The 27105-nt window shown below is 36.9% G+C and overlaps 1 protein-coding gene across 5 annotated transcripts in view; it reads right to left on the bottom strand.

Annotated features, from left to right (window-relative positions):
• Positions 1-551: 551 nt before the first annotated feature.
• LOC113516252 (stress-activated protein kinase JNK) overlaps positions 552-27105 on the bottom strand; it is a 169882-nt gene continuing 143328 nt past the window's right edge. For 4 of the 5 annotated variants that reach the window (XM_052895237.1, XM_052895235.1, XM_052895236.1 and 1 more), the window contains 10 exons: positions 18730-18882; positions 17789-17953; positions 10764-10893; positions 9491-9688; positions 8181-8315; positions 7053-7182; positions 5574-5731; positions 4343-4468; positions 4085-4246; positions 552-3145 (listed from right to left, as the gene is read on the bottom strand). In XM_052895237.1, coding sequence (XP_052751197.1) covers positions 4085-4246; positions 4343-4468; positions 5574-5731; positions 7053-7182; positions 8181-8315; positions 9491-9688; positions 10764-10893; positions 17789-17940 — 1191 coding nt within the window. In that variant the 5' untranslated portion in view covers positions 17941-17953; positions 18730-18882 and the 3' untranslated portion in view covers positions 552-3145. Of the gene's footprint in view, positions 3146-4084; positions 4247-4342; positions 4469-5573; positions 5732-7052; positions 7183-8180; positions 8316-9490; positions 9689-10763; positions 10894-15252; positions 15382-17788; positions 17954-18729; positions 18883-27105 lie in introns of those variants that run through there. The other variant, XM_052895239.1, reaches the window with a different exon arrangement.

Here is a 27105-nt window from a genome sequence, read left to right as displayed (position 1 = left end):
TAGGCGAGAATGAGAAGGCAGTTCAGTTGGCCCATCGTGATGAAATAATCTAGAATTCAACATGGTGGTTTCCAGGGGGGACCATGTGTAGGTCGACTTGACAGAGTATATCGCTGGCAATGAGACGGGTAGCCTGCATGACTAACAAACCCTTCCCAGCCAAGAGGTTACTTTAAACCAACTCTCTTGGATAGCGTGCCTGTTTATAAAGGGTACCGACTTTTCATTCTCCTGTACTTTGTTTTCTTAATCACCTCATACGACATTCTGAAGAAGAAAAGGAATGATGATACGCTGTCATCAAATAGACATGTGATGTTTTGTGGAAAATGAAGCACCCCAATGTCAGATTTATTCAACTATATTCTATTAGACTAATTAAATCAATAGTTACTTTATTATTTGTTATATTAAACTTTCTCAACACGTGCGCTCTCGAACAGACCGATCGTGTGCGACAGTGTTGCCAGATATAAAATCTAAATACCACAGGAGACATGCAGATAACTTTATACAAAGTTTCCCTCTCGATGGACGAAATAAACACACCATTTATAATAACCATTTCAATTTATTCGGTTAAAATATGAAATAACTTACGTATACAGTAAAAATAAGTTTTACATAGTAATTGAAATAAACAAAAAATATCGCTAGAAGCGGCGAGAGGGCCGTACACTTTCCGCTGCCGCTCCCTCTCGCTTCCAGCTCAGCGCTACGATAAACCATAAACCTTGTTCTCCAAGTGTACTAAAATACATTCTAACGATTATATTATTGTAACTTGCATTATTAGGTATATTTTAACATATAAATGGACAATTTGGACGTACAGTTGTGATTTATTCACTAAAGTGATAAAAGAAAGGCCTAAGGAATTATGTTAGCTTCACTTTCGTTCCGTTAATCTATTATTTTATATTTACAGTTTTACTCTTACACCTAAATTATTGTAGGTAGGTATACTCTCAGAGATTTGCATAAAGTTTTTTTTTATTTTTTTTATATAGATTAGCTATTATGAACAGTATATTTTATAAGAAATGCTAGGTTAATCGAGGTAATTAACCTTTTTAATAGATTTGTAAGTGGGAAAAGTGACGCGCCATTTTGGCGCGTTCTCCGTCCGCCATGATACAAGGAACAAAAGTAAAGTAACATGTGACGTGAGAGAGTGAAGCGGTCGATGCATGTCCGGTGTACGAAAGAGAACTATTGCATCCGTGATATGTTTAGAGCCGAAGTAAAGGTGACATGACCGCTTCTAAGGGATTATATAGAAAACAATGACGTATTATTGCTTCTCTTATCAACATTGATTATACAAATGGTACATCACAAACATGTTGCCGTCCGGTTTTACACTATAGCTAAATTGTGCTATTTACTGTTACCGTTCGTCATTCTTTATTAACCTTAATTTTATATTTATATCACCTAATGAGGTTTCAAACAATAACCTACGATAACCCTCACACGTTGAGTCGCCTAATAGATCGACATTCTCTATGGTAGCCATTGACATGCCACGAGTATGACGCTTATCGTCATAGGAATTTCATTAATCGTATGACGATTAGCGGGGCATATCTTCACGCTTTATATGCTTATGTATTTTTTTATTAACTTAAAAGTACTATTTGGCTGAATGTTGAATCTCACGTGTCTATTATATACCGACAAAGTTGCCTTGCTGTAAACTAATACATATGTAAGAAAATAAAAAAAAACTTGAATGATTTGAACCAATTGTGCTATGATCAACGTGTGAGGTAGTCTATAAGAGACTGCTTAGTAAAAATGTACCTTAAACTACTCGTAATTAGTATTGGGTTTTCAACAACGTAGCTAAGGACCACCTACAGAAACTATCAACATCACAAAATCCCAAATACATAAATTATTGACAATGTGTGGCTAAGAAACAAACCTCAAAAGTCACGCATACAAGTTAATATAATGAGTTCTTAGAAAATGTAAGTACTGATGGCAAAACGTAATGGCACTGTACGTAAAGCGTACAAAACACTGTGTTGGCAAATCGGGACCAGTAGGGAACATTGCAATGGTGATTAATTAGTCTATTTATATCAACTATTACAACAATACGGATAAAATTAAAAAACACGATCAAAAACATATGGATAAGCTCAACTTTATTATCAAATGTAATGTTAATATTACATTTTGGCGCCAATTCTAGTACACGACCCAACTAAACTCACACTGTGAACTTAATGTTATCCTTTTTATTACTTATACTCTAAAAGGATAACTTATTTTTCAATAAGTTTTCAGTTTTGCAGTGTAAAAGTATCGACAAAATATCTTGTTTTAGGAGAAACATGAATGGGAGCAAATATGTATATAAATATTTTTTTTTACTTGTAAGTAACAATTGTATCACTTTATATGAAGGAATATCTCATTGAGAAATATCGAATCGACTTAAATCCCTTCATTTTGTATAGATAAGCGTCTCAACTCGCATTCATGCTGCTCCAAATACAGACAGACACCCAAATTAACGTCCATAGACAAAAATATGGTAGAAAATCACATATCCGCCATTATTTTTCCTACAAAAATATCCGAACATATCAGAGTCAGTCCATGAGTCGAAATCAGCAAGTTTCCACCAGTAGGTATTCCGCGAAAGGCACTGCTTTATGCAAATCAACAGTTGTCACCGAAACTGGGCTGGGTATATAGGAACAAAACGTTGAGCTCTCATAAAAGCGTCGGACCCGCAAAATAAATTCAGATCTTAACCTATATTATCATTAGAAACGGGAAGATACTACAAGAAACAGGCCTGGTAACCGTTTACAAACAAAACAAATCGATTCTTAGTGGAGTACAAATCATCTACGCTAAATATATTCTGTTAAGCTGCCTAATTTTGAGACATCCACTCTCTTTACACGAAAATGAACGAGTCAAATCAGTTTATTTAGTTTGCACTTGTTTTCCTCTGTCTATATTGCACTTAATCATCTCCTGACAAATATTTACATCAGTTGTGTTCACAGATAGGTAGCTCGCCGCCGAGTGGCCACGTCACGTCCCGTGGCCGAATGATTTATTTCACAAATAGTCCATGTTTTACAGACGATTAGATCTCGGCGGTCAGCTCGGTTGAAACCTGTAATAGAAATAAGTTGTTAATATTTAAGTCCTCAATAATATATCAATAACTTTAGTAGCTATTGCATGTAGGATGTCCTTTGTAGGTTGTGTGGTGCGACCTATGTAGTGAGGGCGGGCTGTGTGTAGTGTGGTGTGGTGCGACCTATGTAGTGAGGGCGGGCAGTGTGTAGTGTGGTGTGGTGCGACCTATGTAGTGAGGGCGGGCTGTGTGTAGTGTGGCGTGGTGCGACGTATGTAGTGAGGGCGGGCTGTGTGTAGTGTGGTGTGGTGCGACGTATATAGTGAGGGCGGGCTGTGTGTAGTGTGGTGTGGTGCGACCTATGTAGTGAGGGTGGGTTGTGTGTAGTGTGGTGTGGTGCGACCTATGTAGTGAGGGCGGGCTGTGTGTAGTGTGGTGTGGTGCGACCTATGTGGTGAGGGCGGGCTGTGCGTAGTGTGGTGTGGTGCGACCTATGTGGTGAGGGCGGGCTGTGCGTAGTGTGGTGTGGTGCGACCTATGTGGTGAGGGCGGGCTGTGCGTAGTGTGGTGTGGTGCGACCTATGTGGTGAGGGCGGACTGTGCGTAGTGTGGTGTGGTGCGACCTATGTGGTGAGGGCGGGCTGTGCGTAGTGTGGTGTGGTGCGACCTATGTGGTGAGGGCGGGCTGTGTGTAGTGTGGTGTGGTGCGACCTATGTGGTGAGGGCGGACTGTGCGTAGTGTGGTGTGGTGCGACCTATGTGGTGAGGGCGGGCTGTGCGTAGTGTGGTGTGGTGCGACCTATGTGGTGAGGGCGGGCTGTGCGTAGTGTGGTGTGGTGCGACCTATGTGGTGAGGGCGGGCTGTGCGTAGTGTGGTGTGGTGCGACCTATGTGGTGAGGGCGGGCTGTGCGTAGTGTGGTGTGGTGCGACCTATGTGGTGAGGGCGGGCTGTGCGTAGTGTGGTGTGGTGCGACCTATGTGGTGAGGGCTGGCTGCGCGTGGTCGGGCGGCGGCTGGTGGGGCGGCGGCGCGGGCGGCGCCGCGTACTCGACCACCTCCTGGTAGATGAGCTGCTTCCACTGCTCTACTGTGTGCTCGCGCTCATCTACCGAGTGGTCGTAAGCCGCCGGCGCCGGCTGCGGATACAAACATTTCGATCATATATTACGTACTTTTGACAGAACAGTATCTGTCGGGTCGCCTAGTTATATTTGATTAAGTAATGTACGTACAGCGTTGACCTCTCCCTCGTCGTACCAGACGTTGATGTAGGGGTGCAGCAGCGCGTCGTCGACGGAGATGCGGCGCTCGGGGTCGATGACCAGCATGCGCGACAGCAGGTCACGCGCCTGCGACGCCTGCGTTAACAACGTACGTGTAATGAAACTGAGCAAAAACGTTCAGTGTTACGCTATGACAGTTTATTTATTTATTTAACTCTTGATTGCACCAAAAAACATAAAAATAAACAATGACGTATAAACAATTCAACTGAAATACAGTAGCATGGAGTACAGATCAAAATATACATATAAAGGTACAAAAAGGCGGTCTTATCGCTAGGGCGATCTCTTGCAGACAACCTTTGGTTAAAGGAGAACATATAGAAGTGGGTAGGTGGTGCAAGAGTGAATTCATAATTTACTGTTTCAATGCTGTTATTCATTGCAAGCCATACGATGACCACACGGTCGATTAAGGTTTATATTATTAAAATAATTAGTAATTCGGTGAGAGAGTTTTCATTAATTATAAATAATGTGAAAGTGAGTTTATTCATTGCCTCTTAGCTTATTAAGGGCTTAATTCAAATTTTTTAATTCCAGATAACCAGATCTATTCTGTTAATAGTAGACTTAAAATTATGTTAGTGAAAAAGGTTATAATTTAATAAATCATTTAGTTGAGAGGCATTCGTTCTGAACGGCAACAGACCAGCGCATATATAGGGCTTAAGGCATCATTTTAAAATTTGGTATGCACGTAGATACAATATGAGATGGAGAAAGACATGGGTTACTTTTTGCCTTAACGAGTAAACAAATTTCGGTCACGCGGATGCAATTGGAAATAAAAATTAGTTCTGAATATAATGCTCATATTAATAATCTTCATGGCACCATCCTCGGTTTATTTACCATTTAAAACGATAACGGACACGCGTGATCAAGGTCGTCGAAAAATTTGAATTTACTGTTATAATTAGGAATGGATAAAACTAAAGCAATAAAGAATATGGTAAAAATCTGTTATTCAAAAACTAATTGGATAAAAAACTTTTACCATATTAAAAAATGGATATCTGACTGATGTGGGCGATATCTAAAATGGGTGACGATGACCTTCGACGACCTTTTTCTCTTCATCAATGTCCAGAGGAACCCATCATATAGATATCAGATCGGTATCCATACATTATCAAGAGGGGTTGGGGGGGGATGGGGGTGAGATAGCAGCGCGTACCTTGAGCCGGTTGTGCTCGTTGCTGTCGGAGGGGAACAGCACGTCGGGGAAGAGCCGCTCGAAGGAGTAGCCGGCGTAGCGCGGCCGGTTCTCCACGTAGTTGCGCACGGTGGGCTGCAGCCGCGCCATGAACGCCGCCGACGGCGTGCCCAGTTGCTCTGCGGAACCACCACATATACACATACACACACTCCATCACGACTCCGACCATCTCTCACTGTCTTCAGTAGTTAACTCTTGACAGAGTAGTCGTGGTTTTTATAATGATAGTGGATCGTCGATGAGGCCCTCCTTCGCGATTGAGGTCCTCGCAATATGTCTTCATCTACTTCTGCTCACAGCCGAGCGACAGCATTCCACAATAGACTGACAGACAGACTTGCTTAGAATATATAGATAGAGCATCGAGTCTCAAAAACGGGTCAACTTCTTGTCAGCTAATTAATTAATTGTAGCTTAAAAACTTTACAATGTACTCGTAATCCACCATATTGTGGCTGTGGCTGTTTTGAAATGCATTTATTTATCCTCTTTTTTTTTTTTTTTATAAAACTTAGAATGGCAAACAAGCTGACGGCCCACCTGATGGAAAGTGGTCTACAAACTTAGCTTTACCATGGACATAATAGAGTGTACTATTTCGCCCGCTATTCCGCTATTTAAGACAAATATTTACAGAATCCGCCATTTTGTGGTGGCGGCCATTTTGAAAATATTATAATACTGAATATTATATATAATAATATTGATAATCATGAATTGTGTTGTCAGTAGAGATACCACCAGCCTATATGCGATGGTTACTGCTCTCCGTCATATATTGTTTTTTATTTCTATTATTTTTACCAGTTAAAACAGAAGGTGCATATTAAAACCTTGAACGTTTCGAAAATATTTAATCACAGTAATTATCGGACTAGGACTACATACACATTTTAATATTTCTACAAAAAAATAATGATAGATAGATATTTTTTATTTAAGCAAAAATGCGGGTACATAATTTACTAATCAGTGATTACTACTTACTAAGCTTCGTAGTAACAGGTGAGTGGCTAATTTAGTTTTTTTTTATGCAAATTAGAATGGTAAACAAGCTGACGGCCCACCTGATAGAAAGTGGTAACCGTCGCCTACAAACTTAGCTTTACCATGGACATAATAGAGTGTACTATTTCGCCCATGATACCCCCCATGTGTTCCCATTTCTGAGGACTCAGGTGTTATTCCTCTGTACTTTGCAAATTCACTGCCACATCCCTTCAAACCGAAACACAGCTATGCAAACACAACTGCTTCACGGTAGAAACACGAATGGAACAGAAGTGCCCAAGCAAACGACTTTTGTACAAAGCCTCCCTCTATATATATATATATATATATATATATATATATATATATATATATATATATATATATATATATATATATATATATATATATATATATATAACCGCAACATGAATGATGTGTACTGACCTATAATTTTGTTCCACTGATCGATATGGTCTGTCCCGGGGAACAGGACGCCGCCGCGGATCATCTCCCCCATGATGCATCCCACCGACCAGATGTCCACGTTCTCCGTGTACCCCATGCCAAGGATCACCTGGAACGGGAAATAAATATAGGACTTCTTCTATTGGATACAACAAGCCCTTTCTGATGTTTAACTATCTTACATTTATTCGAATAGCAGATAGATAAATAGATAGGCACTGTTTACTGTTTCCTCCAAAAGATTACAATAGTAAACTTAATATAAATACAAACAATTACAAGAAATGATCACACTGAGAAAACAATGGGCGACTTTATCGCTAAGAGATATCTCTTTCTATATATTACTAATACAGTTAGTTTTATTACTGGTTTATTAAAAAAAAAAGTGTATTAAAATTTTATTAAAATAAAAAATGAATAATCTTAATCAAACTAGTACAGTAATAGTATTAAACAATTAAAATAATTAAAAAAAAAAAAACAAATAAAACAGTTATTAAAATGGATTCAAAAGCGATAAAGAAATAAAGTATCACGTGAGAATACGAAAAAAAATTGTAAATTAAACAAACACCTTCTGTTAAATTAAAAGATTTTTTTAATTAAAAATGTTATTAAACTCGGATAAAATAATATAAACTCAGTAGTAATACAGATTGTATACAAGTTTTTTTTTTTTTTTTTTTTTTTTTATTTAATTATAGAATCTTACATCTATCCTTCTGTCTTTATGAATCCTATCTAATGTAAAATATTAAATACTGTTTAAATGTTATTGTCGATTGCTGTTTACTGGTTTCCTTCTGTCTTTCAACTGCAAGAATAATTAGAATCTTTCTGCAAGCAAAGGTTGGTGACTGAATGCATTAGATGTCCTTAGTCACTGTTAAACTTCGAACTGGCCATCTGTAAACTATTAGAATGTAGATGACTTAAAATAAAGAGTTGTCATTGGAAAGTTCAAAGAGCTCTGGTGTTTTATTTTCTGTACTGATTGCCTTTTGTGTACAATAAAGAATAAAGAAAGAAAGAAAGAATATATGCGCCCTTCGAACCCTCGATACCAATATTTTAAAGTCACTACAGTTGGCATCATACGCATACCTCTGGCGCGCGGTAATATCTAGTGACGACGTAGGGTGTCATCATGAAGGTCGTGCCGGCGGTGCGCGCCAGCCCGAAGTCCAGGATCTTTAGCGTGCAGTCACTCTTCACCACTATGTTGGACGGCTTCAGATCCTGCACAAATATATAGAGACCCTCTATAGCCATATAAGTGATGTAGTGTGTACTAACCACCATCCCTCGGTGGGAAAGGGATTGTTAGTAATGGAGACTGAGAATCCTATTGCTAGCAATATACCCAACCAGGTCGACCTCCTCGCGGTTCTCCCTGGAAACTATCATGGTTAATTCCTGATGAATGCATCATGATGGGCTAACTGGCCTGTTTTCATTCTCATCTATCACCCTTCACTGGTGCTCCGCCAGCGTATCCCGTTAGCGCAGGCGGGGTTACTATACCATTTTCCCATCAAAAAAAAAACTACCATCCCTCGGTGGGAAAGGGTTTGTTAGTAATAGAGTCTGACTGCCACATTGCTAGCAATATATCCTATCAGGTCGAGCTCCCCGCTCCGAGCTCAGGTTTCCCCCGGAAACCATAATGGTTAATTATTAATGAATTCGTCATGATGGGCTAACTGACCTGCTTCATCCTCACTTATCATCGCTCACTAGTGCCCCGCCAGTGTATATCGATAGCGAAGACGGTGTTATCATTCCATTATCACCCATTAAAAAAACCCATTCTTGTTGGCTTTCAGCTACTTTATGATGCCAAGGTATATATATATATATATATATATATATACACACATAGATGTAATAAGTAATCCAACTGTCAGTTATATTGTAAAATCTTTTTGTTTTTGACTTTTGAAGGCATGGACGGTCTGCACCATTTTGATATCATTTGGGAGGGGATTCCAGAGTCTAGCAGCTTGCATTGTAAAGGATTTGGTGTAATGTATGGAATAATATCTGTGGTGCCATAAGAAGGGCTGTATAATTGATTGTATAAAGAATATTTCACTAAATTAATTACATGAAATATATTTCCAAAATAACTATCAGCGGGTGATTAGTGATCGATACTGATGCCAAAAATGCAATCTATAAAAATTTTGTCTGTCTGTCTGTATGTTCGTTATAGAAATAAAAACTACTCGACGGATTTTACCAAAACTTGGTACAATTATTCTTCATACTTCTGGGCAGGTTATAGTATTTTTTATCACGCTACGATCAATAGGAGCAGAGCAGTGAAGGGAAATGTTAAAAATGTCCACCCGTGCGACGCCAGAACCGGGCCGCTAGTTTTAAATAAAATAGAAAAATTATAGAAACCTTACCCGGTGTATAATTCCGGCAAGATGCAAGTGTTTGATGCCACAGAGCATTTGATAGAGCAGGTAGCTCATGCGCTCGTGGTCGAGGTCCATCTGGATCACCTGGCAGAGGTTCGCGTCCATCAGCTCCATCACCAGGTACACGTCCTGAAACTCCTCGAGGCTGCGCTGTGGCGTGAACGCGTTTAGCAGGCCGATAATCTGAAATATTAATAGAGGGAGACATTGCTTACTTCTGCCATCAAGTTCATGAAAACAATGAATTCATCACTATTTCAATATGAAAATATTCTGGCGTTAGTGGATAAAGTCATCTGGACTAGATGGTCCATGATCTTAATAGACGAGATTGGAACTACGGCAGCAATAGGTAAAGCAATAATAGGTAGGTTTGATGTAATAATAATAAACTCTTTATTGCGCACAGTAGAGATGTATACAAGGAGTATTTATACATAATGTGCATATACAAAAGGCGGGCTTATCGCTAAAAGCAATCTCTTACAGACAACCTGGCATAAAGAATGGATAAGTACAGAGAGAAAGGTAGATGGCGCTATTCAAACACAGTAAATGCATAAAAGGAATCAGACAAAATGCAAAATATTCTAAATATAAAAATAAGATTACAGTACATAAACATACATATATAATATAAATAATAATACATAAACATAAATATACTAAATAGATCAAGATAAATCACCAATGTACCCAAAAACACAGTCCTAATACTCAAAGCAAAATGATAGTTCTATCTTCTGCTTCCAGAGATTTTCAAAATTATTAGAATATATTTTAAATATACTATCGGGACTTAACGCGATAACCGACTTTTCGAAACGTCGACAATAAAGAAGCAGCAGGCCTACCATGAAATGTTTTCCGAAATTTCGGAGCCAAACGAAACACAAATTTTATGTTAAAATTACATAATACATGCCGTTTGGAAAAATTAAAAATGTTAAAATATCGTTCCTTTGGACTTTTATGATAAGATGTATGACGAACGAAATGTTTAACTCCATTTATTGGTCCGGTTTTGGTATAAACAAAAACACGAGATTGAGTCCGAAATTTCGGAATTTCATTTCATGGTAGGCCCGCAGGTATGTAGGTACTATTTACCTGCAAAAAAATGTTCATCGCCTTAAATCCCAATAATGTTTTTATCAACACGAAGTTTAAAACGAACTATTGTTAAAACATTCCCTTAAAAGTTTGCTAATGACTTCGATTCTGCCTTATGGACCTGTAGATAGAATAGATTACTTACATTTTTATGGTTGACGAGCTTCATTAGCTTGAACTCGCGGTACGCGCGCTTCGCGTGCGTCACGTTCTGGAACGGTCGTGACAACTTCTTGATCGCGACATTCTGTTGTGTCACTGTGTCGTACGCGGCGCTGTGGACAACATTTGTAGCAAGTTGAGTAACATTTTGAAGAAAATGAAATGGTAGTCTCGCCTATGCTTTCGGTATACACCGACGGGGCAGTGAGAATAGGTGAGAATGAAAGCAGATTTTTTTTTATTTTAGCTATTGCTTTTATCACTATGTTTTAATGGGACAACCTTCATATCTTTGTTGTCATACATATGTCATATACATGCAGAACGCACCTTTTTAGAGTATATTTTTAAATTTTATATTTTAATTTTGTTTTTCGATATCTGACAATGTCATCTTTCAGTTATTATATTTTTCTCTACCACTAGCAGCGACCGTCTTATTATTTCGTAAAATATACAGTCCATTTTCAAGAGCAAATCTCTCTTTAAAATATTTCGTATATTTAACTAGTTGTGTTCGTCACTGGGTTAGATGTTTAGTTCCGTTTTTCTTGGCAATTTTTGTTATAATATATTATTTTTAATGAAAGCAGGTTAGTTGGCCCATAGTGACAATTACAATAATAATTAACCACGATAGTTTACAGTAGAAACCGCGTGGAGGTCATCCAAAATTGGGGTGTATTGCTAGCAATGGGACTTTTAAACTCTATTACTATATTTGCCGTATCTGAAACGAGATCAAATCGAAATGACATTTGATGTCTATTCGCATTGCTGCCAAGTCCATTGCGTCAAAAGTGACTGTGCAATTTTAGAGGCGCATAAATCTATAAGCTGTACGGACCTGGTATAGGGTAGGCCATCATTTCCTTTCTAGTGGGCGCCCTTCTTAAAACATCATAAAGACATAACTGTGGTTGTCAACCTACCTGCCAAGCGATACAACTACTGGCAAAATCCCCTATAGGAGAAAACCAGAGAGAGACTTTGTACAAAAGTCGATTGCTTGGGTACCTCTGTTCCATTCGTGTTTCAACCGTGAAGCAGTTGTGTTTGCATGGCTGTGTTTCGGTTTGAAGGGTGGGATATGGCGTGAATTTACAGGGTACAGAGGAATAACACCTGAGTCCTCAGGAATGGCAACGCATGGGGTATTATGGGCGAAACAGTATACTCTGTTATGTCCATGGTACTGCTCATGTCTATAGGCGACGGTTACCACTTTCCATCAGGTGGGCCGTCAGCTTGTTTGCCATTCTAAGTTGTATAAAAAAAACCCTACTTTCAACAGCGGAGTATTCTATTATTATTATACGGTACTTATATTAATCTATACTAATATTATAAATGTAAAAAGGGAGTTTTTTCGTTGAACGGCTCAACCATTTGTCACGAATTGAACTTGGCATACACGTTGATACCATTTGGGATGGCATAACGTTACTATTTATTCAGGTTAATAAATATAAAATATACCGGTTACGCAGACGAAATCACAAATAAAGACTAGCAAGTAAATAAACAATTCCAAGTATTTGGAAAATCGAAAGTTTGCGCGGTGGTTTTTCATGGAATACATTTTAGTATTCGGCGAGGTTGGAAAATCCAACTGAAACCGGAGATAACGAGTTCAGCGTGGGCCGAGCCACGGGATATTCAGTTATTGAGTAGAACTATGTCGTCTAGATAGTTACCTCATAACTCCGTCGTTTGTAAACCGATTTGGATAAATCTCTTTTCACTCACCTTCAAAAAGAAAGACTCAATTCGATTGTCACCTCTACCTTTCTTTTTGTTACCTCAGAAGTCCGTTATTTCGGAACCGATATGGAAAATTATTTTCCTAACTGAAAGGATACACTTTCAGATTAGTTACGTTAGAAATTTTATCAAAATCGGTCTAGTAGCAATAGTTTGGTTTAAAAACAGAATTAACTGATTTTGCCACGAGCTGTTTTTTTTTGTAAAACAAAATATGTTATTATCAGTTGTTAATTTTGTCCTTCTAAATCGATTTAAAAAATACTTTTTATCTAAAAGTGAATAACTCTGACAGTTGTAAATCGATTTTAAAAATTTTAACCTGAAAGGATATACTTACAGATCGATCACATAGAAATTTTATCAAAATCGGTTCTGTGAATCACTTTTCAATTAAAAATCAAAATAATTTTGCCACAACTGAAGTCGATTTTTTTTTGTGAAAAACAATCTTCAATTATTTATTTATTTATTTAACACTTTATTGCACCAACATAACGGGATTTGTTGAACAATTGTCAGTAAGTAAAGTGTAGTACGAAAGGCGGTCTTATTGCTAAACAATCTCTTCCAGACAACCTTTGAGTAGAAAGAAAGAATAAATAGGTTGGACAATTATTGTAAGAAACGATATACTTTCAGGTTTTCTTATAGATTGGCCATATGGAAATTTCATCTAAATATATTTAGCGGTTTAGTTTTGAAACCAATATAAATGGTTTAGCCACGATTGAAATTAGCGTTTTAATGGAGCAAAATCATAAATTGTAGAACTAAATGGGGTGCTTTTTAAATTGTAATATTCGAGTAATTAGTGAATTTATCGATACAGATCTTTATTACCACCAATAATTTTTTTTATACAACTTAGAATGGCAAACAAGCTGACGGCCCACCTGATGAAAAGTGGTAACCGTCGCCTATAGACATGAGCAGTACCACGGACATAACAGAGTATACTGTTTCGTCCATGATACCCCCCATGGGTTGCCATTCCTGAGGACTCAGATGTTATTCTTCTATACCCAGTAAATTTATGCCATATCCCACCCTTCAAACCGAAATACAGTCATGCAAACACAACTGCTTCACGGTTGAAACACGAATGGGACGGAGGTACCCAAGCAATCGACTTTTGTACAAAGTCTCCCTCTGGTATATCATACAATAATAGTTGGAAAAACAATAATAAAAAAAGAAAAATAAAATTCATTTTGCTAGTAACAGGAGCCGCCTCAGCTGTTGCTATATATGCACACCTCCAGCGAGCTGTACCTATACAGCGCTGGTTTTCAGGCGACCCCTTATATCATTTCTGCATATAATTACTTTTCTCCATCCAAAGGTTGTCTGGAAGAGATCACTTTTAGCGATAAGGTAACCTATTGTTTTCTAACTGTGATTATTTCTTGTAATTGTTTATATCTATAATAAGTTCACTATTGTAATCTTTTGGAGGAAACAATAAAGAGTATCTATCTTATATACCCATGATATTCTTTTAAATATGCAGTATGAATAACTTACATATTTTATATGGTTGAAGAGTCACTCATTTATTAATGTTAGCAATTTATGGCCACTATTCTAAATAGACAATAGAGATACATTAACATTTATCAATGATAATAAATATGTAAGGACAAGTAATGTGGGTTAGTCGTATTAGACACATTAAATTTAGTTAAATAACGATTAATTAGCTACTAAATTAGCTAGTACATATAGTTTACTTTGTTAGAAGCATAATCGAGTCCACAAATATCAAAGTTTGGCATTGGCAAAGTGTGAATTGTGATTGAATCATAGATACAATCCATAGAGATATAGGAATGATTACCACAGTATTGTAGATAATACAATTTTATAAATACTGCTCTGTCTTAAATACACTGGGTTGATTCTCAGGCACTATATTCTACAGAATGATAAAGATATATGGCATGCCGTAAACGTCTACAGCTCATACTTAGCGGGCCGAGGCGCGAAGTTAGGCTCGTACTCGCGTCACAGTAGCTTATGACTAAAGATCACGAATTGATTCCGAAACTAGTCGAGCTTTTACGATCTAATTACACATAAGTTAAACCGTTTATTACATTAAAAGAAAAAAGTCTTCAAAATTAAAATATAAATTTGATATGACGACCAGATGGGACGAGAGCCTCCACCCTAACGTCCAGATAGACATAACAGTTATAAGCACAAAGCGCTTTACACCTTCCTTCATCATGCATATGACCAAGAAGTGGAACTCTCTCCCTGCTTATGTTTCTCCATCCAAATATAATCTGCTTCAATTTAAGACGAATGTGAATAGACTATTCGTGAGCCCGCGAGCCCCATCTTAGACCAAATCGCTTTCCATCAGGTGGCATCGTGATCAATCGTGGGACTTTTCAATAGTAAAAAAAAGGGCCAATATAGATTAAATTTTGCAATGGATTCGTATCTGAATGCTATCATTTTTTGGTAATCTGTAATACAATATTTAGTTGATAAACATTTAAAAATCGTTTTAGAAAAATGTCATTTTTGAATCGACCCCATTACGACATTACGAACAGTAATCAAATTAACAGACATAAGGATGTAAGGAGAATCTGTAAGGTTGTTGAAATAAGCGGTTGCTTTGACCAAATATTAATAGGTTAATGAGAGATGCTGTTTAAGCGGGCACTCCGTTATGGAGACATAAGACAGCTTACCACACCACCCCCTGTGCACCCATCCCGAAGAACCTGAGTTCGGTATACCGAACCGGTATTGTGAACACCGAATCCTGCGCTCCCACAGAGTAAAACTGATCCATACTCCGTTTTTTGATACTGCGTCAACTACAAAGAGAAATATGTCTAACTATATGTACTGGTGGTGTATTTCTATGCATGTTTAGTACAGTGGTGGTGATGTGGTGGATCCTTCTTGTAAGTTTGCTTATTTAAAGCCCCATGAAAAAGGTGATAATAATCGATTAATAGTTAATCCTAAATCAATATCAATTGCAAAATAAATTAAAACAATAAAACATATACGATTGCATTCCACACAGAGGATGAAAACATACTGTTTAAATAAAGTACTAAATATGGAATTGATATCATGTAGAAAACCGTTCTGTAAAATTATCGTCAGTTATAAAGAGCAATTTTATTTAAAACAATATTAATTCTATTCGAAACAGCTACCGGTTTAACATACGTGTAATTTGATCAAGAAAGCTCGACTAGTTTCGGGATCATTCCGGACCCTTAGTATTCATCGGCTATGATATGAGCGTGAGCCTGACAAACTAATCCAGTTTTTTCAATCAAATTACACGCAAGTCAATCCAGTCGTTATTATATTAAAATACAATGATTATTTACGACATTTTTAAGAATAAAATTCTATTTATGTTTAACTATAGCCCACGAAGAGGAAAAAGAAACAGAGAAGTTGTCGAGTATGACGTAATCGGATGGATATAAATGCTAAAATTATTATAACCCCGAATCTTCTATTAATATTATTGTATTGAAGAAATTAAGATTGATTTAACAAAGCGCACATCAAACTGTTCTCTCTAGAAGCTTGCAAATAATACACGTATGTTGCTTAAACGATGTCATCATTAAGCAAGGGTTCTTGTAAATTTTTACAGGAACGCGAGTTATAATGGAACGAGTCCGCTCGTTCTATGCAATGTCCGGGGAATGATAAAAATAAGATAATATCAACCAAAGTGTAATAATTTTGGTAAATTCGGTCATGGCATAGGTTCAGTTAGATTCCCTTAACAAATTCCCGAGTTTCATAGGATCATCTACATGTTTTTTTCTTTTAATATTTACAAGTAAAATAACATGTGTATTAATACAAAACCGAGCGTATACTTATTGCTATATATGATTTTTTTTATACAACTTAGAATGGCAAACAAGCTAACGGCCCACCTGATGGAAAGTGGTAACCGTCGCCTATAGACATGAGCAGTACCATGGACATAACAGAGTTTACTGTTTCGCCCATGATACCCCACATGCGTTGCCATTCCTGAGGACTCAAGTGTTATTCCTCTGTACCCAGTAAATTCACGCCATATCCCACCCATCAAACCGAAACACAGCCATGCAAACACAGCTGCTTCACGGTGGAAACACGAATGGGACAGAGGTACGCAAGCAATCGAATTTTGTACAAAGTCTCCCTCTGGATTTAGAAAGTGAGTTTATGAGAAATATCCTACGCTAAGATTATAGACTTCGTCCACCATATAATGGCGACGACATAAAAAGTTGATGGAAAAGCACTAACGACAATCTTGGTAGTGTCTACAGAATCTCACGAGAACTAACTCGGCATGCAGAGAGGCGATACGTTAGGAACAATTATAACGTTTTTAATCAAAAGTAAAATAAATGAAAAGTTAAAAAAGATATACAGTGTGAAAGTAATGAGTCAGTTGTCACGATTGCCTAACATTAATAATGATATTAATACGACCTTAAACAAATTCAAGTTCACTTCGTATAAAATTCTATAGTTTAATTTAATCGGCTTAATAACAGCATGGCATGTATATATAGATTATAAGTGTACAAATCTTTCAAATCCAAAGTATTACTGTAGTCTAACTATTTATTATAGGGGGGAAAAGGATTATTAGCAATGGAGTTTGACAGCCCCATTACTAGCAATATACCTTATTAGGTCGACGTCCACGTGGTTCGCCCTGGGAACCATCGTAAACAATTCTCGTTGAATTCGTCACGATGGGCTAACTGACCTGCTTCATCCTCACTTATCATCCTTCACTGGTGCCCCGTCGGTGTATACCGATAGCGCGGGTGGGCTTACCATTCCATTATCATCCATTTAAAAAAAAAAACTATTTATTGTATACCTAGTACTGTAGTTTTTATCATTTTTCATCCTAATAGTTATATAGAATTTGAATATGCGTGTCATGGCGGCCATTAATTGAGGCAGCGTTTTATAATGTAACGTTATTATCATGTATTTTAAATAGATATAAATGTACGCTTTGTTGATTGTCCTTAAATAAATAAATAAATGGTACAAGTTCTGAAAGTGAATTAAGCCAGAGATGTATATAAATCCTTTGGAACTTAATCCTCTCTGTTTGTTCCGGAAAAGACTTGGCATGAAGTTAGATATGTCTTTTTATAATGAAAAATGAATGAAAATAAAGTATGCATAGGGGATGCTGATGTAGATCAGTATGGGCAGAATGTGACTTACCATACAATACCCTGGGCGCCGGAGCCGATGGGCTTCAGGTTCTGGTAGCGCTTAAGTATCGTGAAGCGTGTGTCGCCGACCTCGACGGTGTAGAAGTGAGGGTGGCGCGGCGGGGCCGACATGGCGGTGGCTGGGGGCGCCGCGTGGGGCATGGACCACCCCTACCTGTGGGCGAAAGATTTTTAATTTAAGCCACTATTAAACATCAGCAGACTTTCTTGCATCATCATCATCATTTCTGCTTGTATTTATCCACTGCTGGATATAGTCATTCCTCAATGACTTCCAACATGTATGATCTTCCGCTTCTTGCACTAGGGGTCACACATTATTGGCCCTTTTCATCAGGGAGCCCATAAGTTACCAGATTGGGCGAGCAAGTTGGTGATTGGAATTTTTGGATGAATTTTGGTAGGATTTTTCAAGGATTTCAGGGCAAGAGATAGGATGTCACTATGTCCTAAATCTTCTCCTAAACTAAATCCTATTAGAGGATGAGGCATACGATTTGTGATAGTAACAGCGGTGTCCGGGGTCAAGTGTCCATATTTATCGGAAAGATGAACCCACTGAAGGGCTGTCTTTGCCCGGGACAATTTTATGTTTTTTATTTATACATTTTCATTAAGTTTAAGTTTTTATCGAAAAAGTCTATCAGATCGCTTTCTAATCTTTAAACGGTGGGGGGAGATAGGATTATTAGTAATGGGGATTAGTAGCTCCATTGCTAGCAATATACCCTGTAAGGTCGACCTTCTCGTGGTTCCCCCTGGAAACCATCGTCATTGATTTATTGTTAGATTCTTCATGATGGGCTAATTGTTCTGTTCATTCTCACCTATCATCCCTCACTGGTGCCCCGCCAGTGTATACCGATAGCGCAGGCGGGGTTACCATTCCATTATCATCTATTAAAAAAAATCTTTACACGGTATACTCACTTTAAGAGAATGTCCTTGTAAAAGGTGAGTTACTCTCCATATATTGGGTCCGCCGGGTTATTGTCGGACACCCGTGTACTGAGCGGGTGTGGCGCCGGCTATCACAGGTTCAGTCTTGGTGCCGATTGGAAGACTTTGCAATGCCAATTACGTCTGGAGGCAAACGAAAAAAAAACATTAGTAATTAAAAAATAACCAGTACATTATTTCAGGCTTTAACTGTCCACTGATGATTATAAGCCTTGGGGGGTTTTGCCACGCTCGGAAGTCGGGTTGGCAACTGCAGTCAGGCTTTGGATATGTTTTAAGAGGCACGCTGCTGTCCATCCCTATCCCTCCTATGTTAGTCGCCTCTTACGACACCCACGAGAAAGGAAGGGTTGGCCTATTCTATACCGGACTCACAGAGCACATACAGAGGATTAGCGGGAAAGGGATTGTTAGTAATGCGGACTACCAATCCCATTGCTAGCAATATAGGGTATATTCAGGGTCAGGTCGACCTCCACGTGGTTCCCCCTAGAAACCATCGAGCTGAATTCCAGGTGTATTCATCACAGTGGTCTAACTGACCTGCCCTTTCATCCTCACCTATTATCCCTCACTGGTGCCCCGCCAGTGTATACCGATAGCGCTGACGGGGTTACCATTCCATTATCATCCATTGAAAAATAAGGACATACCGGAACCATACAGAACTTTTAAGTTGACAGACATTTTTTTAGCTAGATTTGAACGTACGAATCTTGCAATCTCGCACTGATTGATACTTAAGAATGATTATGCTAATTTCGACTGACTCGGGGCGGGTCCAGACGTGAGTTATGCATACTTCCTTTGTTGTCTAGTACGTAGCTACGAATACGTGTTTCAGTTTACAGACAGCAGACGACCATACTTTATTTATCGTTAGCTATTAGCAAAATATGAGAGTGAATTTATTATTTGTAACTTTATTACTCTTGGATTTATAACGGTTTAATTAATTATCATGAGAATTGGCAGGCTGCTGTTTGTCGCGGTAACGTGGATTACGTATGGAATGTTAGAAGGCCGACCCTGTTTGAAATGAATTTAGTTTGCTAGAATGTAGGTAATTTTAGATGATAGAGATTTACATTTCCCATGTACATTCTGCCTCTATGTCGGCGTGCAAATTTTTAATAATATAAATAATTTATGTAGAATAATGTGTATGTGTGTGTGTGTGTGTGTGTGTGTGTGTGTGTGTGTGTGTGTGTGTGTGTGTGTGTGTGTGTGTGTCTTTCTCCTTTCATTAATCATATAATATATTTATTATTACTATTATCATTATAATTATTTGTTACAGTAAACAGAAAATAAAAGCCTGCACAATAGTTGTCCAAATTAATGAATTATTTTAACAAATTATGACGTTAATTAGTGTAATTAAGAGCAGAAGCACCAATTGCATCTCTAGTGTAGGTTGTCAAGTGCATTTGTTTTTTTTTTAGTGAAATATTAATTAATGGTTTGGTTCAAAAAGTCACAAAATACTTGCAACCACATTGCATCAATTTAATGTAAAATAATTAATTTTGCAATTAATTATATTACAAGTTTGTCTCATGTTGGCTCAAACGACTGTAGCGGATTAACATTTTACATGGACTGAAGAATTTTCCATTGAAATAGCTTTTTATAAAACGGACGATTCCCGTGAAGGGGACGTTGCCAGTATTTCTTCTTAAATAAATAAACGTAAACCAGTCCAGTTTTTATACCATTTTATATATAAATATATTTCTATTATTGGGTGGCACAGTGTAATTATTTCAAAATAGATATAATAAAATAATAGAATCTCTCTCTTTATTTTTTAATGCACACAGAAAAAAAATAAAAAGTGAAATGTCAATAGAGAATTACTGTACAAAGGTTTCAATGCCCTAACGAGGTATCTAAATACTATTAGATATTCTGTTATGTCTATGGTGCTGTTCATATCTATAGGCGACGGTTACCATTTTTCAACAGATGTTTTTAGTACTTCTGGATCGCGTAAATGACAGAGCGATCCGTTCTCGCTATTGGATACGGGTGACGGGTTTCGTCTTTTTTTATGGGTGAAAATGGCATGGTAACCCTGCCTGAGCTATCGGTATACACTGGCGGGCTACCAGTGAGAGGTGAGGATGAAAAGGCACGATAGTTTCCAGGGGGAATCGCGTGGAGGTTGACCTGATAGGGTATATTGATAGTAATGGGGACTAACCTCCCCATGACTAACAATCCCATTCCAACAGGTGACGGGTCAGGTCGAAATATGGGATATGAACTCAATAAATAATGTTTCCATTAGGTTAAGGTTAAATAAACAAACCAGCAAATAATCGTAATAAGCAACTAGGGTTCAAATGAAATCATAATCCAATAAATATTACGCGAAACGTTCGCGAATCATTAAAAAAGATGATGTTGCGAATAAATTTGCAATTTTCATTTTTAAGTGGCAATTCGCTGCTCGCCAGCCAGAGGGCGATAGAGTCGTAGTTATACGTAGTAAAACATGACGGGTTTATTCTGATATACGTTTATACAATTATAAACTTTATTCTATTCAGCATAAGTCTACTTATCAAGGCTCTATATTGTGAGTTTGAGTAGCGATACCATAATTAAAGATTGTGATAAAACTAGCTATTTTGATGTAAAAACTAAACTATTGAAATTACGATGGGAACAATCTGTAAATATGTCCTTTAAGATAAAAAAAAATCCATATCGGTTTACAATGACGGAGTTATGCGGTAACAAACATAAAGAAAATATACAATGTGCTGAGAAAGTTCTTCTTTTTGAAGTCTTTGGAAAGAGTAATTACAGATTGCAAATTCGTAAATTGTAGTTCTTGGCGAAATCAAAATTTTTAATAATAATAAATAATTGTAACATAATGCCATCAGTCGCCTAGTCCGCGAGCCAGACGATGAACACAAATGATTTAATCATGATCTGCTGACGTTTCATCATCATCACCTTCCTAACCATATCCCAATTATTATTTGGGTTGGGGAGAAAGGGATTGTTAGTAATGGAGACTGAGAATCCCATTGCTAGCAATATACCCAACTAGGTCAACCTCCTTGCGGTTCTCCCTGAAAACTATCATGGTTAATTCCTGATGTATTCATCATGATGAGCCAACTGACCTGTTTTCATTCTTATCTATCACCCTTCACTGGTGCTCCGCCAGCGTATCCCGTTAGCGCAGGCGGGGTTGCCATACCATTTACACCCATCAAAAAAAAATTTGGGGTCAGCGTAATATGTTTTCCTCTCTATTCGCAGTCATTTCCGTATTCACTGCCATTCTGGCCATATCATCTTTCACACAGTCCATCCATGTCTTTTTAGATCTTCCTCTGTCCTTATAGCCATCCACACGCATTCTTAATGTCTTTCTTAAAACATGCTCCTCATACATGCGCGACACATGTCCATAGCAGGATAATTTTGTCCATTCTGGTCACACCAGCAGCCATCTCAACATTCGCATCTCAGCTAACATGCAGTCGCCTTTGTTGGCCAACACTTCGATCCATACAAGACAGCAGGCTGGATTATGCTCTTGTAAATTTCCCCCATAACGTTTTAATAGAACATTCCTCTTTATTATTTGTCATATTAGTAAATTTTTTACTGTTTTTCAAAAATAGAATAGAATAAAAACAATCTTTATTCAAATAGACTTATTAATTTTTTTTTCGAATCTATTGCTAGGGTATTACGAAATATTGTTATCTGCTAAGACCTTATAGTAAGCACGATTAGCTTCAAGTTACTTGAACACATCACGAGTTCAATTTACATCAAGCAAGTTCCTTTGAGAAAAAAATTCAATCTTACTTGTTAAACAAAGATTCATTTTTCGTTTTCATTTAGCCAACCCTACACAGAATTGAGCAATAAATAAATAAATAAATAAAAATGAGCTTTATCCTCACAATTGACGGTAGATATTTCAATAATTAACAGATCACCGTTGAGCAGACATTGTATCAAAAATGTAAACGCAACAGATGGAGAATCCCGGTCACGTTTCAATTTAGTTCCAAACTGCAAAATTGGCAGTTCGCAGTTTAGAAATGCGAACGTGGTGTAAGCGATTTTGCTAAATATGTCCAATTTTGTTGTTTTGTCTGGTCGTACGATGTTAACAGTTATTTATCAATATATTAATAGTGGCTATTGACGGCATTTGATGGAACTTTGTACACATATTATATGTTAATAAAAAATCTCTTGTATATTCCCTAAAAAAAGAAGTTATAATAAATACCTTTATGTGTATATATTTCAATCTGTATTTATGTTACTGTATTTCACTTGAATTATTCACTTGTCATTGTATATTTTTATTTATGGTGCAATAAAGAGCTAAATAAATAAATAAATAATATCGAACTTGTTTTGCTATTTAAGGCGAATATAATGTAGATAAATTTTCAAAAATTTTTTCATCAAGTTTTATAAATATTTAAGAATACTTATATATTATAAGACTTGAAGGCCTACCATGAAATGTTTCCCGAAATTTCAAGGTTTAACGAAACAGATTTGATGTTAAAATCACGTGATAATAACTGTTTAAAAATATTAAAAATGTTAAAATATTGTTCCCTGGGACTTTTAAGGTAGGATTTATGGCGAACAAAATGCTCCATTTACTGGGTCGACTTCGGTATGGACAAAAACACGAAATTAAGTCCGAAAAATTCGGAATTTCATTACATGTAATTAAACAGCATTAAGTTTCCATAACAGTCGTCATCATTCATCCCTATCACAAATATTATTTGGGGTCAGTGTAATACTTCAGTTTCTATAAATACCTGCAAACAATAATATTGCTCCGCAAAGAAAAATAGCGCAGTCAATTGTGGCAAAATTCGATATCATAATTGGAGTCAGTTATGCTAAAAAGTAAAGCAAACTCACATAAGTTTACTTTAAATTTTAAAGAAAATTTAGAATTTTAAATCATTTATTAATTTTAAATTCAAAATGTTCTTTAAAAAAAAAAACTCTCTAAAAGTTTTCTAAAAAACTTTCGTGTTGTCTACAAATATTGTATATATAAAATCGAAGCATAACGCGATATAAAAGAGACGTAAAACGCCGCCCGATTGTGTATTTAAAATATGTTTAAATCATTTATACAAGATTTTTACATATAAATAAAATGCATATTTTTGTAGGGTCGTACACTTGTCTTGCTCCAATTACTGGCTCGCGCAGCGGCTGGCTCTCGACACAGCTAGCTGGCTGGTGCCACTCGACCGCGCCACTCGCCTTTTGCACTAGCTAGGTACGTGAATTTGTGACGCTAACTTGAATATAGGTGACTTGTTGCTTTTATAATTTAGGATTGTATAATACAAAAAAAAAAAAAAAAAAAACAACCAATAAACTCTATTGACTGCATAAACAGAGACTAAAATCGGCGTAAAATCGACGAAGACTGAACCGTTCTGTAAACAATATGGCGTCATCTTGTCTTAAAATTATGCAATGGTATTTTTTTTTATTGGATGAAAATGGAGTGGTAACCCCGTCTGCGCTAATGGGATACGCTGGCGGGGCACCAGTGAAGGGTGATCGATGAGGATGAAAACAGGCCAGTTAGCCCATCATGACAAATTCATCAGGAATTAATCATGATAGTTTCTTGGGGGAACCGCGAGGAGGTCGACCTGGTTGGGTATATTGCTAGCAATGGGATTCTTAGTCTCCATTACTAACAATCCCTTTTCCCCCCTTATGCAATGGTATTTATGACTAGCGTCATAAAACTGGAATTATTCTAATTGGTTCTATGTATATTGAGAGGCATTATCTTGCGTTAGGGGAGACGATTACTAATAGAGAAGACTGGCGAATCCATTGCTAGCAATATATACCTCGTATATCCACGTAGTTCCCTTTGAACGATCAAGCTTAATTCCTGGTGAATACGTCACAATGGGCTAACTAATCTGACTTCATCTTTATCCATGATATCTCACTAGTGTTCTGCCAACAGAAACAGAGTTACTATTCCATTTTCATCCATTAAAAATATCAAAATATCTCAGTTTAATATTATGAGATAAGAGAGACGATACTACAAATAAACTAAAATAGAGATTCCCAGCGTGGTCGATATTGACTATCTTGCGTTAGGGGAGGCGATTACTAGTAGAGAAGACTGGCGAATCCATTGCTAGCAATATATACCTAGTATATCCACGTAGTTTCCCTTGAACTATCGTTCTTAATTTCTGGTGAGTACGTCACAATGGGCTATCTGATCTGACTTCATCTTTATCCATGATATCTCATTAATGTTCTGCCAACGGAAACAGAGTTACTATTCCATTTTCATCCATTAAAAAATATCAAAATATCTCAGTTTAATATTATGAGATAAGAGAGACGATACTACAAATAAACTAAAATAGAGATTCCCAGCGTGGTCGATATTGACTATCTTGCGTTAGGGGAGGCGATTACTAGTAGAGAAGACTGGCGAATCCATTGCTAGCAATATATACCTAGTATATCCACGTAGTTTCCCTTGAACTATCGTTCTTAATTTCTGGTGAGTACGTCACAATGGGCTATCTGATCTGACTTCATTTTTATCCATGATATCTCATTAATATTCTGCCAACGGAAACAGAGTTACTATTCCATTTTCATCCATTAAAAAATATCAAAATATCTCAGTTTAATATTATGAGATAAGAAAGACGATACCACAAATAAACTAAAATAGAGATTCTCAGTGTGGTCGATATTGACTCCTTGGGTTAGAAATCGGTTTCCCAGGACGACATAAACGAAAACTAACTTTGGGGTTCGACGACATTTTAAAATCGACGGCTTTTAATTAACACAAGTTCTTAATTGAAAGTAACGTAGTTGGTATTATTAATTATTAATGACATTTACTGAATTTAATGTCTATTTATTTTGTTAAATTTTAATAGGGAAATAATGTCAAGTTTACTTAATTAAACAACCGCAAAGTTTTCAAATTAATAAGTATTTTATATCAATAAGAAAGAAACTAAAGATTTTTAATTTGGCTATGGGGTCTGAGGTATCAGTCGACTTTCAAAAATTCTTGTCTAAAATAGTTTGAGTTTTGGAATCTATAATCTAAAATACGGATATGAACTTGTATACAAGAGTACTTGAGGTATAATCAGGTATAATGTATGAAGTGCAAATAATTCACATTTTAAATAGGCCGACAAGAGAATCGAACTCGGGTCAAAGATTTCCAGTTTTTTCCACCTGTAAAAGGTATCATGATTATACCTTTTACTATTTGAAAAGGAACATGATCCCCAATGATCTATGTGTGTATGTAATATCACATATAGGGTTTAACATAATTTATTCATAAACATTGGAATTGCAAAGCGAGATCCAAAATATTTGTTCCCTATACTCCCGTGTAAACACTGCTCTATAGTATTTGAATATTTGCGAAGCGAAACCAAACGGATACCGCATTCAAACTTTTATTTGCATTTCTGTTTGTACAACGAGAGGCTGTACCTGTGGCTATAGACTAGTGTTGCCAGATTAGGTATTTTTTTCACAATTTTGGGTAAAAATTGTAGTCGTCGAGAAATATTTGGAGAAATGAAATTTTTCGAGGAAAATGGAATTTGTGTGGAGAATTTTTTTTTTTCACTATTTTGGTATCCGAAGGCGAAGAAAGTTACATAAGGGCTATTGTGAACTGATTGTAATAAAGAAAACGCCGGTTCGTGTTGAAAAGTTATACTGACAGTTTATATAAAAAAAAAATGAATAAGTAATTAAAAGAATACAAAATTGGAAATACAAATTACAAGGGCGTTTTATTCTTCATTATCCGCAGCGTGGCATATGGCTACATAGAAAAACGTAAAAACCGTATCATCAGTATCTTCAAAAAGGTTATATTAAGGTTTATTCAGGGTCGTCAACGTGCATGTGACACCACTAATGTTGCAGGCGACCATAGATTACAATGACCGTTTACCATCAGACGGACTGTATGCATATTTGCCATCTTTGTGGTATAAAAAAAATTTGGAGAAAATGTTTATGACATTTGGGTAAAAATTTACAATTGCATTTGGCAACACTGCTGTAGACAAGAAGTGAATTGTAAAGCGTTACCGTTAGTAGTCACGGAAAAGTAGATTTCGTTTCGAGAAAAAAAAAACAATAGTTCTATATGCTACGAATACATATTTACTAATTTCATAATTTTTATTTTAAGATGAATATAAACTAGTTGATAAACGTTAAAACGTCTCGTAGACAGATTAGATTTTAAACATTTTGAATTTAGATCACGGAATCATGTAT

The sequence above is a fragment of the Galleria mellonella genome, unplaced genomic scaffold (assembly GCF_026898425.1).
Source record: "Galleria mellonella isolate WM207_F2 unplaced genomic scaffold, CSIRO_AGI_GalMel_v1 utg266, whole genome shotgun sequence".
In the NCBI taxonomy this organism is placed as follows: Eukaryota; Metazoa; Arthropoda; class Insecta; order Lepidoptera; family Pyralidae; genus Galleria; species Galleria mellonella.
This window is presented reverse-complemented; position numbering and strand designations above follow the sequence as displayed.